Source organism: Hemitrygon akajei, chromosome 12 (assembly GCF_048418815.1).
Source record: "Hemitrygon akajei chromosome 12, sHemAka1.3, whole genome shotgun sequence".
Lineage (NCBI taxonomy): Eukaryota > Metazoa > Chordata > Chondrichthyes > Myliobatiformes > Dasyatidae > Hemitrygon > Hemitrygon akajei.
Window position 1 is genome coordinate 63008319 of NC_133135.1, and position 15076 is coordinate 63023394.

At 42.2% G+C, this 15076-nt stretch overlaps 1 protein-coding gene across 1 annotated transcript in view; it reads left to right on the forward strand.

The window, feature by feature from the left end:
* nmnat2 (nicotinamide nucleotide adenylyltransferase 2) overlaps positions 1 to 15076 on the forward strand; it is a 275753-nt gene that overhangs the window by 255373 nt on the left and 5304 nt on the right. Inside the window, exons 8-10 of the mRNA XM_073063279.1 lie at positions 4176 to 4252; positions 5360 to 5461; positions 9457 to 9524. Coding sequence (XP_072919380.1) covers positions 4176 to 4252; positions 5360 to 5461; positions 9457 to 9524 — 247 coding nt within the window. The remainder of the gene's footprint in view (positions 1 to 4175; positions 4253 to 5359; positions 5462 to 9456; positions 9525 to 15076) is intronic.

Sequence of the window (15076 nt, forward strand, 5' to 3'; positions counted from 1 at the left end):
CCATACTCCATCAACAATCTCAATTAGGTCTCATTCATTCATAACAATGTACAACACCTTGCCTTCATCTCATCATTTGCACACACTGGTCATTATTCAACCCTGACAACCATATCACCCAACACACTGCAGGAACTTACTGACAAAATGTTGGCCCATACGGGGCAGGAACAGCTGCAGATATAATTTACATGGAGAAGATGGTACCTCAGATGTGGCGAGTAGAGAGGCTGAAGCTAAATCTCCAACCTACTTCTCTTTCTCACAATCACAACCATGAGCACATGGTGAGGGAATGAACAGCATAGAAATAGGCCCCACATATGTAGAAACACTGGGCCTATGTGGCCTACAAGTAGGACAGGGTGTTACCAGACTGCCAGAGGGAGAAATTGTGCAGATATTCACCCACAGAGGTTTCTGATGAGGTCTTTACAACAATCTGCATAGGAAAGTTGCAGGTTAACAGCAATGAAATCCCTGCTACGTTAAAAAACCTGATAGAGGATGAGTCCTGACGAAGGGTCTCGGCCCGAAACGTCGACAGTGCTTTTCCCTATAGATGCTGCTTGGCCTGCTGTGCTCCACCAGCATTTTGTGTGTGTTGTTTGAATTTCGAGCATCTGCAGATTTCCTCGTGTTTGCTGATAGAAGATGTTCAGTTGGCGGGGAGAATAGGGGGCCTTCAGCATCAATGTCACCTCCACTGATGATGAAATGCCTGCAAGTTAATTGCCAGGCTCGGCGAACACCACAATATCAAATGTAACCAGTATGTTGAACAAGCACACATTAATTACACATCGAGACCGCCATCTTTGTGGCTTATTGATCCTAGCTCTGATTGATTTCAAAGGGTTAATTCCTTCATCTGCAGCAAGAGGAAAGTTGCCCTCAGTGAGAGTTGGCTGACTTGGGGCTGATTGTAGTTTGCTCTGCCAAGCATTGCTGTCTGAGCATGTAATCCCAGTTAGCATGCTGAATGAGAATCAGAATCAGGTTTATTAGCATTGGCATGTGATGTGAAATTTGTTAATTCAGCATCAGAGATTTGGCATGTCACCAAATACACTCAAAAACTTCTATAGATGTATTGTGGAGAGCATTCTGACAGGCTGCATCACTGTCTGGTATTGGGGGAGGGCGTACACACAGGACCGAAAGGAGCTGCAGAGGGTTGTAAACCTAGTCAGCTCCATCTTGGGTACTAGCCTTTCAACGCAATACATAATATAGAAGAGAAAAAATAAGTAAAATAAAAATAATAATAAACAAATAAGTAAATCAATTACAGTATATGTATATTGAATAGATTAAAAAATGTGCAAAAAACAGAAATACTGTATATAAAAAAAGTGAGGTGGTGTCCAAGGGTTCAATGTCTACTTAGGAATCAGATAGCAGAAGGGAAGAAGCTGTTCCTGAATCGCTGAGTGTGTGCCTTCAGGCTTCTGTACCTCCTGCCTGATGGTAATAGTGAGAACAGGGCATGTCCTGGGTTCTGGAGGTCCTTAATAATGGATGCTTCCTTTCTGAGGCACTGCTCACTGAAGGCTAGTACCCAAGATGGAGCTGACTAGGTTTACAACCCTCTGCAGCTCCTTTCGGTCCTGTGTGTACGCCCTCCCCCAATACCAGACAGTGATGCAGCCTGTCAGAATGCTCTCCACAATACATCTATAGAAGTTTTTGAGTGTATTTGGTGACATGCCAAATCTCTTCAAACTCCTAATTAAGTATAGTCGCTGTCTTGCCTTCTTTATAACTACATCAATATGTTGGGACCAGGTTAGGTCCTCAGAGATCTTGACACCCAGGAACTTGAAACTGCTCACTCTCTCCACTTCTGATCCCTCTGTGAGGATTGGTATGTGTTCTTTCATCTTACCCTTCCTGAAGTTCGCAATCAGCTCTTTTGTCTTACTGACGTTGTTGCTGTGACACCACTCCCCTAGTTGGCAGGTCTCCCTCCTGTACACATTCTCTTCACCACCTGAGATTCTACCAACAATGGTTGTATCATCAGCAAATTTATAGATGGTATTTGAGCCATGCCTAGCCACACAGTCATGTATATATAGAGAGTAGAGCAGTGGGCTAAGCACACACCCCTGAGATGCACCAGTGCTGATTGTCAGCAAGGAGGATATGTTATCACCAATCCGCACAGATTGTGGTCTTTCGGTTAGGAAGTCGAGGATCTAATTGCAGAGGGAGGTACAGAGGCCCAGGTTCTGTAACTTCTCGATCAGGATTGTGGGAATGATGGTATTAAATGCTGAGCTACAGTCGATGAACAGCATCCTGACGTAGGTGTTTGTGTTGTCCAGGTGGTCTAAAGCCGTGTGGAGAGCCAGTGAGTTTGAACCATCAGATTTAAACAGCCATGCATATACACAAACTTTTTACTCAGTTTTGTACAAGTATTTGACTCCTCTAAACATTAATCATGAATGCAGTGGAGATGCCCTTGAATGTATTATGTTTAAGGATTGTGATTTTATAGGTAAGTCCAGATCCTGGACCAACTAACTGGAGACATAATTTAAAATTTAGTTACTTAAATATCCCAGAACTTTTAAAAATAGATTTGTTACCTATGCTGTGACCATGGGAAATCAAAATCAATCTAGTTCATCTATGTCCTTTAGGGATAAACTCTGATGCCCATTGCTTGTCTAGTCAATAAGTGATCCCAAATCCACAGAAAATGTTCGTGTCCAATTACTTCGGGCTAAGCCATGGTGGCATTTTGGTCCTTGTTTAAACATCCTGACTGTTTGCCCCTCTTCACCGTTATATTTATGCCAGATGAGGGAGGATGGGCCTAGAAAATGAGAGTAATGATTTTTTTGTTTGTAAACTAAAGCTACTTTTAAAAACTTTGTTTCTAAAATGGTCAAGGAAGCCATTCGTTAGTGTCGTTTCCAATGGCAAAGCAAACACCACAAAGGCTGCAGCAATTTAGCAAAGCATCAAGGTGTGCAGGAGGACCATCGAGCTGGTTCAGACAGTGATAAACGTAACTAAAGCATGAGTAGAGAACTCAATGTCACTGTTGTCAAGGATAGTAATATAAAGTAACTGGGCCCAGAACACAGGCACTCTTACAACTCCCTCACAATGTGAGTCCTTTGTCAATGACCTTGACTAGGTGCCGGTATATCTTGCCTACACACAGGAGGAAATTTCCATTCCAGCAGCAGACCTAGTCCCTTACTCAAGTATGAGCAGCCTAGGATTTAGGACTGATCAGTTACCGGGGCTTTCTCCCTTATAATGGAGCCAAGTGTCAGGTGTCTTGACAGAACCTCCAAGTAACTGTTACCACCAATAATAAAATAAAATACTGGGCCCTGAGTATGCACTCTTACAACTCACGCACACTTTATTTTCCTCGTGCACAAGGAGAACAGCATGGCCCCTGTCACCCACACTGTTCTGAAGTCTGAACAGAAAGCTGTTACGTTTATACGGAATTGGCTTATCAGTTATGGGTGTTGACCGTGTGGTAAATTGTGTATGTTTGAATTCCTTACTTGCAAGATCAATCGCCTTTCACAATGCAGATGCTCAAAATCAAAAGGAACTACAAGCTGACAACTGGTGGTACTTTGAAGCAATTGTCCCTTAGTTGCTGGGTGTATTTCACACCCTTCCGGTATTCCTATTTTGTCTGCCTCCGGCACCCCCTACTGTGCTATATTCTTCCTGGTTGATTACACATTGCCAGTTATTCTCACCTGTCTGTCTGCAGTAAGCAAGATTGGCTCTGGCAGTCTCGCTTCAACGGCTTCCCTTGTCTGGGTTTGACTGCATACCGCCACAGTCATTCTCGCCTGCTTATCTTTAACCCTTGCCTATTGCAGCTTCCACTTTGCCATACTGAAAACAATAGCCTCATGGTTGAAGCAAGTAAATCCTTTGCATTGTTAGCTGCCATTTCACTGTTCTCCAATTTCATTCAGTACACAGAAGAGATGGAGAAATAAATGTGGCAGAAAGGATATTGTGTATTGAGTGAAAGTATTAGCTAAAATTCCTTAATCTTTTCTGTCCCAAGTAGAACTTCTGCCACATATATTGTGTGATAATTCTTAATTCAATGTAAACCCCCTGCGTTTGGAAGGCCACCTTTCCCAGTGTAAAATATTGTTCATCTTCCACTCATTCAGAGCTCCGGATCTTGTTGCTGTGTGGCAGTGATTTGCTGGAATCCTTTTGTATCCCTGGTCTATGGAATGAGGAAGATGTAAGTATATCTTACAACTGTAACTTATTTTGTTGTTTATATTTGCAGAGTTTATGGCTAACATTACTGTAGAGATGTTTTCATAACTTTGGCAGTTCATGCCAAAGGAATGAGTTTAGAAATAAAATTGTTAATATTGTACTGAAAACAAAATGCAGTGAATAAAAATGCTTCCTGCCTGCAAGTTTTCTGGCTTTCCTTAGATGAGACAAGATGAGGAGCATCTCAGGTATGAACAAAAAACATAGAAATCTACAGCACATTACAGGTCCTTCAGTCCACAATGTTGTGCTGACGATGTAACCTACTCTAGAAACTGCCTAGAATTACCCTATTGCAAAACTCGCTATTTTTCTAAGCTGCATGTACCTATCTAAGAGTCTCTTAGAAGACCCTATTGTATCCACTTCCACCACCACCGTCAGCAGTGCATTCCACACACCCACCACTCTTTGAGTGAAAAACAGACATCCCCTCTGCATCTATTTCCAAGCACCTTAAAACCATGCCCCCTTGTGTTAGCCATTTCAGCCCTGGGAAAATGCCTCTAGCTATCCACACAATCATTGCCTCTCATCATCTTATACACCTCTATCAGGTCACCTCTCATCCTCCGTCACTCCAAAGAGAAAAGGCCGAGTTCACTCAAACTATTCTCATTCAGCATGCTCCCCAATCCCAACAACATCCTTGTGAATCTCCTCTGCACTCTCTTTATAGAATCCACATCCTTCCTGTAGTGAGGTGACCAGAACTGAACACAGTACTCCAAGTGGGGTCCGACCAAGGTCTTATATAGCTGTACGAACCCATCTTGTACTTCTCTCTCAAGCTACTTTTTTCAGTAACTGAGTTCATTCAGAGATTCTTAGTGATGCACTTGTTTAATTTATCCACTTCTATAAATACAAGACAAAAAATGGGAATTCTTTAAAAGTTGTGAATTATTTTGGCCATTAGCTTCCTTCTGTTCCTCATGCATCCAGTCCTTAACACAGGTGACTCACACATTATAGCAGCTTGGGGAAAAGAAATCATCCAACTGAATTCACAAATCATGGCTATATCATTGTGATTGCTATTGTATCTTGAAATTTCCTTCCCTAGGTGGAAGTTATAGTGGGTGATTTTGGAATAGTGGTCGTCCCACGTGACAGTGTAGACACAGACAGGATCCTCAATCATTCCTCAATACTTCGCAAGTACAAGGTAAGTCTTAACCATTTAATTCTGAGAGGTTTTGTCCCCTACAGTTATTTGCCTGCCTGGTTTGGAAGCAGGAATAGGTTTTACTATGAAGTGCTACTTGTAGCCTGACTTGTTTATTTTGATAACAAATATCCAAATGACAAAACCATTGTTGGTTGCATTGAGTTCAAACCAATTAGAAATAGACAATAACTAAGGGAACCTTCTTTAATGCTACTGTGAGAAGGTTCTGTTTGCTTGTCTGAAGATTATATAATTTATTAATCTTCAGATATTTTAACTTTATTATCCTATCAAATGACGTAATTTGGTGTACTTGGAGACCATTGTCAACAATGTCTCAACAATATGATCTGGTCATTAAGAGATGAGGTGAACCTCTGTGGGCTGCAGAAAATTGATCCAAAATTTCTTTTAAATATATTTCTTTTGAATTACTTTCACTGCAATCTGAAGCACATGGCTTCCCTCCAAGTATTGGACTTTGAAATCAACTCATTGATCTTCATATCTCAAGATGGAGTGAAGAACCTGGACCAATCAGGCACGGCATCTCTAATTTTCATCACCATGACTGAAAGCGAGGCAGGAGAGGAGGGGTTCAAGGCAAGTTGAAATTCCTCCTCGACCCTGCATCTTGTCAGCAAATGTGCAGTCGCTGGAGAGCAAAACTGAGGAACTGAGGGCAAGACTGCTGTATCAGAGGCTTAATTGTATGCATTATTGAAACGTGGCATTCTCCAGGCACACCAGGTGCAGCAGTCAAACCAGAATTCTTCATTCACAGAATGGACTGAACTGTTGACTCGGGAAAGGCAAAAGGAGGAGGTGTGTGTTTTGTGGTTAACTCTCGTAGGTGCTCTGACATGGCAGTTCTGTTGAACTCATGTTCCCCAAACTTGAACACCTAATGATCAAAGGTTTCCTGTTCTATCCATCTCTGGAGTTCTCATCCATAATCCGAACCACTGTTTACATACCACCAACAGCCAACTATAATCAAGTGCCCACAACACTGCACAAAGTTGTCTGCAAACAAGAAACATCCCATCCCAATGCATTTCAAATCATAGTTGGAGGCTTCAACCAGGCTTGTGAAGAAAACTCTGCCCAATTACCACCAGCATATAAACTGTATTACCAGGGGTCCCAACAAACTAGACCACTGTACTAAGATAAAGAATGCCTACCATTCCTTGTCTAGAATGAATTTTCATAAATCAGATCACTCGGCTGTCTTCACCAACCTGCGTACAGACAGAGGCTAAAAAGCAAAGTTCCAGAGATTAGGACAACTAAGAGGTGGTTGCTGGAGGCAGAGGAGTGATAACAGGATCGCTTCGAGTCAGTGGACCGGGCCAGTTGTAGTAGATTTTATTAAAACAGCTGTAAAATGGGTGTGTCCCCACTAAATCATTCAGAAGCCCTGGATGAAACCATGAGATCTGAAATCTGCTGAGGGCCAAATCAGAAGCATTCAAGTTTGGAGACCAAGAAAGTTATAAGAGGTGCAGATACAATCTCCGGATAGCCATCTCACAGGTGAAGTGGCAATTCTGGACCAAACTTGATTCAACGAGAGATGCTCGGCAGCTAAGGCAGGGCTTGAATGCTGTCATCTCTTATAAAGTTATATCAAGCAATATGGGAGACAGCAAGGCTTGGCTTTCAGATGAGCTCACAGACTTCTAGGCTGGCTTTGACCATCGGAACATGGAGGAACCATCGTGCACTCCACATTCCACAATGATCCTATGACTTTCAGTCTCTCAAGCTGACATGCGGGCTGACTTCTGGAGGGTGAATCCGTGGAGACCATCCAGACCAGATGAGGTACCTGGCCGCATTCTAAAGAACTGTGCTGACCAGCTGGCTGGTGTGCTCAACTCAGATCTCACTCAATGTCAGCAAGACCAAGAAACTAATTATAGGCTTCAGCAGAGGGAACCACAGGTCCATGAGCCAGTCCTCATTGGAGGATCAGAGGTAGAGAGGGTTAACAACTTTAAATTCCTAGGTGTTACTATTTCAAAGGCCCAGCACATTAGTGGAATTGCAAAGAAAGCACGGCAGCACCTCTACCTCCTTAGGGATTTGCAGAGACTCAGTATGCCACCAAAAACTTTGACAAGCTTCTATAGATGTGCAGTGGAGAGTATATTGACTGGCTGCATCACAGCCTGGTAGGGAAACACCAATGCCTATGAATGGAAAATCCTACAAAAACTAGTGGATCCAGCCCAGTACATTATGGTTAGAGCCCTCCCAACCATTGAGAACATCTAAATGCAACAGTATCGTAGGAAAGTAGCATCAATCATCAAAGATCCTCACCTCCCAAGTCACGCTGTCTTCTCGCTGCTGCCATCAGGAAGAAGGTACAGGAGCCTCAGGACTTGCACCACCAGGTTCAAGAACAGTTGCTAACCCTCAACCATCTGGCTTGAACAAAAGGCGATAACTACACTCAACTCCACTTGCCCCATCATCGAAGTGTTCCCACAACCATTGAACTCACCTTCAAGGACACTTCATCTCATGTTATTGCAATTTATTTATACTTGCACAGTATAAATAAGTGTGTCTTCTGCACAGGTTGATCTTTCATTGATCCTGTTATAGCTATTATTCTATAGATCTTTTGAGTATGGCATAAGAAAATTAATCTTAGGTTGGTATAAGGTGACATATATGTACTTTGATAATAAAATTTACTTTGAACTGTGCCTGTTATATGATGCACATGGTATTGAACACTGTTGAACAGATTAGATGGGGTTGTGAGCCTTTTGTTACTTCATATGTTAATTTGTGCAACAGGTGAAATATTTAGGTGAATGCACAGCCATGAATGTTCCCCAAACACTTTGGTAGCTGCTATTAACACTCTCAAAGCCACAATACATGCACATACACTGCTAACCAATGCCAATTAATCAGAATTTTTTATACATTGACTTCTGCACCACAACACCCAGATACAATGAACAATAGTGTAATGGAATGAAAATTAACTAACTCTGTCCAGGAATCAATATCTGATGCAGGGTTCTAAGTCAGGTAGAACATAATATCTGAGACAGATCACTCCTCTGTTCTCTCATAATGGACATGGCATCTGGAAACATTTTAATATAGTTTTTAGTGTAATATGTTTTCAACAGCCGTTATAGCTGCTGAGGGAAAACAGAAACAAATTTGTATAGTTACGAATAAACGGTAAAAAACTAAATTCTACAGCTTCTGTGTGTCTTCTATATTGATATTTTGTTGTAAAAATATTCCCCAAAAGAAATAACAGTCACAAAATCTCTAAGGGTTAGTGCAGGAAATTGCTGCTACACTCTCCCTTTAATAGCAGGATACCAAATTGGAGGAAAGTTGCACAGCTGAGGTTTGTTATTCTTCCCTCCCCTCCTTCACAAAGAGATCAATCACCTGTTCATGCTGGCAGAGATTCCCAGCCTTGCAATGGAATTGTTCGCAACTAAATGCCTGAGGATGATATCATCTCATTTCCCTCCCCTTAAAACCAAAACAACTGTGAAGTAGGTGGACACATTTTGCCAGCAAAGATCACTCAGTAAAAGGGGAAATGTGCTCCAGCTACTTTGTCTAAACAAAGTGCTATAAATTGACACATCATAAGAGTCTAGACTATGGAGTCACATGAATCTTTGCATTTTCCAATTAGTTTTTATCATACTGACTTAAAATAGAGTCAAACTAAAGGAGCTCAGTGCTGCTGGGTTGCATTCAATTGCAAATTCTTATCATGCCTTTAAAGGCCGAGAGAAAGGGATGCAAAGTCACTTCACATCCAGGTCCTTGAGATGAGAGAGAGAGAGAGAGAGAACAAGTCTGTTAACGATCTTTGGCAATAGTGGTAACAAACTCGGTTTGAAGTTTTGCTTAGATTATATATTTGTATGGCATTTGTATCTTATTAAATTCTGTACTGGTAAAAAGTATTCATCTTTTCTGTTCTTAAACAGGATAATATACTGGCAGTAAAGGATGATACTAATCACCCAATGTCTATTGTGAGTTCTACCAAGAGCAGGTATGCAACATTCTTTACATTTAGATAGCAACTGGCCTATTTTAATGTGGGTTTAATAAATGTAATGGATATTTCAAATCACCTACATTTTCTATGGGGATGCTATTATATTTATACTTTTATCAGGATGTGAGTATTATTGGTCAGAGCAGCATTTTTGTCCATTCTGTTCGCAGTACTGTATAACGATCAAGCATATTGTGTTGATGTAAACATAGCCCAGAGAGGAAGGGAGGAGGATATGATTTACTTGGATTTTCAGAAGGCATTTGATAAGGTGCCACACATAAGGCTGCTTAACAAGATAAAATCCTATGGTGTTACAGGAAAGATACTGGCATGGATAGAGGATGGGCTGACAGGCAGGAGACAGCGAGTGGGTATAAAAGGGGCCTTTTCTGGTTGGCTGCCAATGTCTGGTGGTATTCCTCAGGGGTCAGTATTGGAACCGCTACTTTTCTCATTGTTTGTTATTGATTTCAATAATGGATTTGATGGCTTTGTGACAAAGTCTGTGGATGATACGAAGAAAAGTGGGGTATAGGTAGTGCTGAGGAAGCAATGCGATTGCAGCAGGACAGACAAATTGGAAGAATGGGCAAAAAAGTGGCAGATGGAACATAGTGTTGGGAAATGTATGATAATACATTTTGGTAAAAGGAACAATAGTGTGGACTATTATCTAAATAGGGAGAAGGTTCAAACATCAGAGGTGCAGAGGGACTTGGGAGTCCTCATGCAAGAGATTAACTCAACCCAAGGTTGAGTCTGTGGTAAAGAAGGCAAATGCAATGTTGGCATTTATTTCAAGGGAATAGAATATAAAAACAAGGGAAGAATGGTGAGCCCTTTATAAGACGCTAGTCAGACCGCATTTGGAGTATTGTCAACAATTTTGGGCCCCATATCTCAGAAAGAATGTGTTGTCATTGGAGAGAGTCCAGGGGAAGTTCACTGGGAATGAAAGGATTAACATATGAGGAGCGTTTGGCAGCTTTGAGCTTGTACTCACTGGAGTTTAGAAGAATGCATGGTGATCTCATTGGAATCTACTGAATGTCAAAAGGACTAGATAGGGTGGATGCGGAGAGGATGTTTCCTGTGGTGGGGATATCCAGGACCAGAGGGCACAGCCTCAAAATTGAGGGGCAACCTCAGAGGTAAGAAGGAACTTTTTTTAGCCAGCGAATAGTGAGTCTGTGAAATGCTCTGCCACAGGCTGCAGTGGAGGTCAAGTCCGTGAGTATATTTAAGGCAGGATTGATCGTTTCCTGATTGATCAGGCAATCAAAGGATACGGTGAGAAGGCAGGTGTATGGGGTTGAGTGAGATCCGGGATCAGCCATGATGGAATGGCAGAGCAGATGATGGGCTGAATGGCCTAATTCTGCTCCTATGTTTTATGGTCTTATGGAAATTTGACACGCTAGCAGTAACACCTATTGCTTTGATAGTTGACAGTAGACTGATGGGATAGAAATCAGCAGGCTGAATTAGTTCTGGTGTCCTATGCCTTAAGACCATAAGATATAGGAGCAGAATTTGACCACTTGTCTCTGCTATTTCATCATGGCTGATCCATTTCCCTCTCAGCCCCAATCTTCCACTTTCTCCCTGTATCGCTTCTTGCCCTGACTAATAAAAATCTGTCAACCTGTGCATTAAATAAACCCAATGACTTGGCCTCCACAGCTACCTGTGGCAACTAATTCGACAGATTCACCACTCTCTGGCTAAAAAACATTCCTCTCATCACCTTTCTAAATGGGCATCCCTCTATTCTGAGGCTGTGTGCTCTAGCCTTAGACTCCCCTAGCATAGGGAGCATCCTCTCCAAATTTACTCTATCAAGGCCTTTCAACATTTGATAGCTTTCAATGAGATCTCCCTTCACTTTTCAGAATTCCAGTGGGTACAGGCTCAGAACCATAAAATATTCCTCATATGACAACCCTTTCAATCCCAGAATCATTTTCATGAACCTCCTTTGAACACTGTCCAATGTAAGCACATCCTTTCTAGATAAGGGGACCAGAACTGCTCGTAATACTCCAAATGAAGCTTCACTAGTTCATTATAAAGCCTTAACAGTACATCCTTGCATTTATATTCTAATCTTCTTGAAATGAACACATTTCATTTCATTGCATTTGCCTTTCTCTCTATTGACTCAACCTGCAAATTAACCTTTAGGGAATCCTGCACGAGGACAACCAATTCCCCTTGCATCTCAGATTTGTGAATTCTCTCTCCATTTAGAAAATAGTCTACGCTTTTATTTTTTCTACCAAAGTGCATGCCCATACACTTCCTGACACTGTATTCCATCTACCACATCTTTGCCCAATCTCTTAATCTGTCTAAGTCCTTCTGTAGCCCCTCTGCATCCTCAACACTACCTGCCCATCCACCTATCTTTGTATCATCCAAATCTTTGACATACAATGTAAAAAGAAGTGAATACCATTAGTCACTGGCAGCCAACCAGAAAGGCTCCCTTTATTCCCACTCCTTGCCTCTTGCCAATCAGCCAATGTGCTATCATTCTACTGTACTATCTTTTCTGTAATAACTTGTTGAGGAGCCTTATGCGTGGCGCCTTGTCAAACGCCTTCTGAAAATCCAGGTACACAACATCCGACTCTCCTGCTTGTTATTTCTTCAAATAATTCTAACAGATCTGCCAGGCTAGATTTTCCCATAAGAAAACCATGCTGAATTTGGCCTGTTTTATCATGTGCCTCCAAGTACCCCAAAACCTCATCTTTATCAGTCGACTCAAACATTTTCCCAACCACTGAGGTCAGACTAACTGGCCTGTAATTTCCTTCCTTCTGCCTCTCTCCCATCTTGAAGAGTGGAGTGACATATGCAATATTTCAGATCTCCAGAACCAAGCCAGAATCTATTGATTCTTGAAAGATCATTAATAATGCCTCCACAATCTCTTTAGCCACCTCTTTCAGAACTCTTGGTCCAGGTGACTTACCTACCTTCAGATCTTTAAGTTTCTCAAGTACTTTCTCCCTAGTAATGGCTACTGCACTCACTTCTGCCCCCCCCCCCCGACACCCTTGAACCTCTGTCATACTGCAAGTTCCTTCCACAGTAAAGGCTGATGCAAAATACTTATTCAGTTCATCCTTGTCCCCTATTACTACCTCTCCAGCAGTCCGATATCCACTCTCACCTCACTTTTACTCTTTATATATCTGAAGAGACTTTTGGTATCCTCTTTAATATTATTGGCTAGCTTTCCTTCATATTCCATCTTTTCCTTCTTTATGACTTTTTAGTTGTCTTCTGCTCATTTTTTAAAAAGCTTCTCAATCCTCTCACTTCCCATTCATATTTGTTCTGTTTTATGCCCTCTCTGTGGCTTTTATATTGGCTTTGACTTTTCCTGTCAGCCACGGTTGAGTCATCCTGCCTTCAGAAAACCTCTTCTTATTTGGGACGTATCTATCCTGTGCCTTCTGATTGCTCCAAGAAATTCCAGCCATTGCTGCTCTGCTGTCATCCCTTCTAGTGTTCTCTTCCAATCAGTTTTGGCCAGCTTCTCTCTCATGCCTCTGTAATTCCCTTTACTCCACTGTAATGTTGATAATCTGACTTTAGCTTCTCCTTCTCAAATTTCAGGGTGAATTCTATCACATTATGATCACTGTCTCCTAAGTCTTCCTTTACCTTAAGCTCTCTAATCAATTCTGCTTCACTGCACAACAGCCAATCCAGAATAGCTGAACCCTTGGTGGCTCTACCACAAGCTGCTCTAAAAAGACATCTCATTGGCATTCTATAGATTCTCCCTCTTGGGATCCAGCGCCAACCTGATTTCCCAATCTACCTGCATATTGAAATCCCCCATGATTATCATAACATTACCCTTTTGACATGCATTTTCTATCTCTCGTTGTACCACATCTTTGCTACTGTTTGGAGGTCTGTATATCACTCCTATCAGAGTTTATTTACCTTTTGCGGTTTCTCAGCTCAACCCAAAATTATTCTATGCCTTCTGATCCTACATCACTTCTTTCTAAAGATTTGATTTCATTTTTTTTACCTACAGAACCACCCCACCCTCTCGGCCTACCTGCTTGTCCTTTCAATACAATATGTCTCCTTGGACGTTAAGTTCCCAGCTATAATCTTCTTTCAGCCACGATTCACTGATGCCCACAACATCTTACATGTCAATCTCTAACTGTACTACAAGTTCATCTACCTTATTTTGTATACTGTGTGCATTCAAATATAACACCTTCAGTTCTGTATTCATCACCCTTACTGATTTTGTCCCCCTTTTTTCACTGCAGCTCAACCCATTGACCACAATTGTGCTCTATCATCGGCCTGTCTTTGCTAGCAGTCTCACTACACACTGCCTCTGGTTGTAAAGCAACTGCCTCATCCTCAGCCCTATCACCCTACCAAATTAGTTTAAGCCCTCCCAAGCAGCTCTAGCAAACCTACCTGCAACGATATTGGTCCCCTAGATTCAGGTGCAACCCACCCCTTTTGTATATCTTGTTCCTCCCCCAGAAGAAATCCCAATGATCCATAAATCTTAACCCCTGCCCCCTGCACCAGTCCCTCAACCCTGCACTCATATTCTTACCCTCACTGGCATGTGGAACAAGCAGCAATCCAGAGATCACTACCTTAGAGGTAACACTAGCTCCCTAAAATCTCTCTTCAGAATCTCATCTGCTTTCCTGCCTGTGTCATTGGTGCTGATATGTACCAAGACCTAACTGCTTCCCCCCACCCCCTTTCGAATACTGTGTACCCAGTCGGAGACATCCCTGATCCCTGCACCTGGGAGGCAACATACCATCCAGCTGTCTCTATTGTGCCCACAGAGTCTCCTCTGTCCCGCTGACTGTGGAATCTCCAATCACTACTGCATTTCACCCCTGAGCCACTCAGTGCCAGAGACCCAGACACTGTGGCTCTGCCCTGCTAAGTTGTCAAGTGCTATACTTATTATTGAGGGAAACGGCCACAAGGGTATTCTGCGCTGGCTGCCCATTTACCTTCCTTCTCCTGAGAGCCACCCAGTTGCCTGCCTTGAGCAACCTCCCTGTACCTCCTATCTATCGCCTCCTCGTTCTCCCGTATCGAGCTGCAGTTCCAGTTCCATAATGCGATCTCTCAGGACCTGCAGCTTGGTGCACGTGGCACAGATGTGGTTATCCAAGAGGCTGGAAGCCTCCCAGAATTCCCACCAAACAAAACACTGCCCCTGGAGCCATTCTCACTGCACTAATTATGCCCTAACGGACGAGAAAATAGTGTAAAGAAGAAAGAAAAAAAAGCTTACCACATGCTTCCCTCGCCCAAGCCTGATAAGCCAAAGCCCCTCCAACAATGCCACTCCACTTTCACCCACCTTGTTTTGATTCATCCTTTCTAATGAATCATAAAAACACTGATAAGCTATTTATAAAGCATATCAGTGCGATGTTCTGATCTTTTATGCTGATATCATTATGATATCGGTATGAATTCTGAACCTTGGGCTGTAACTCAAAAATCATTGTGACTGA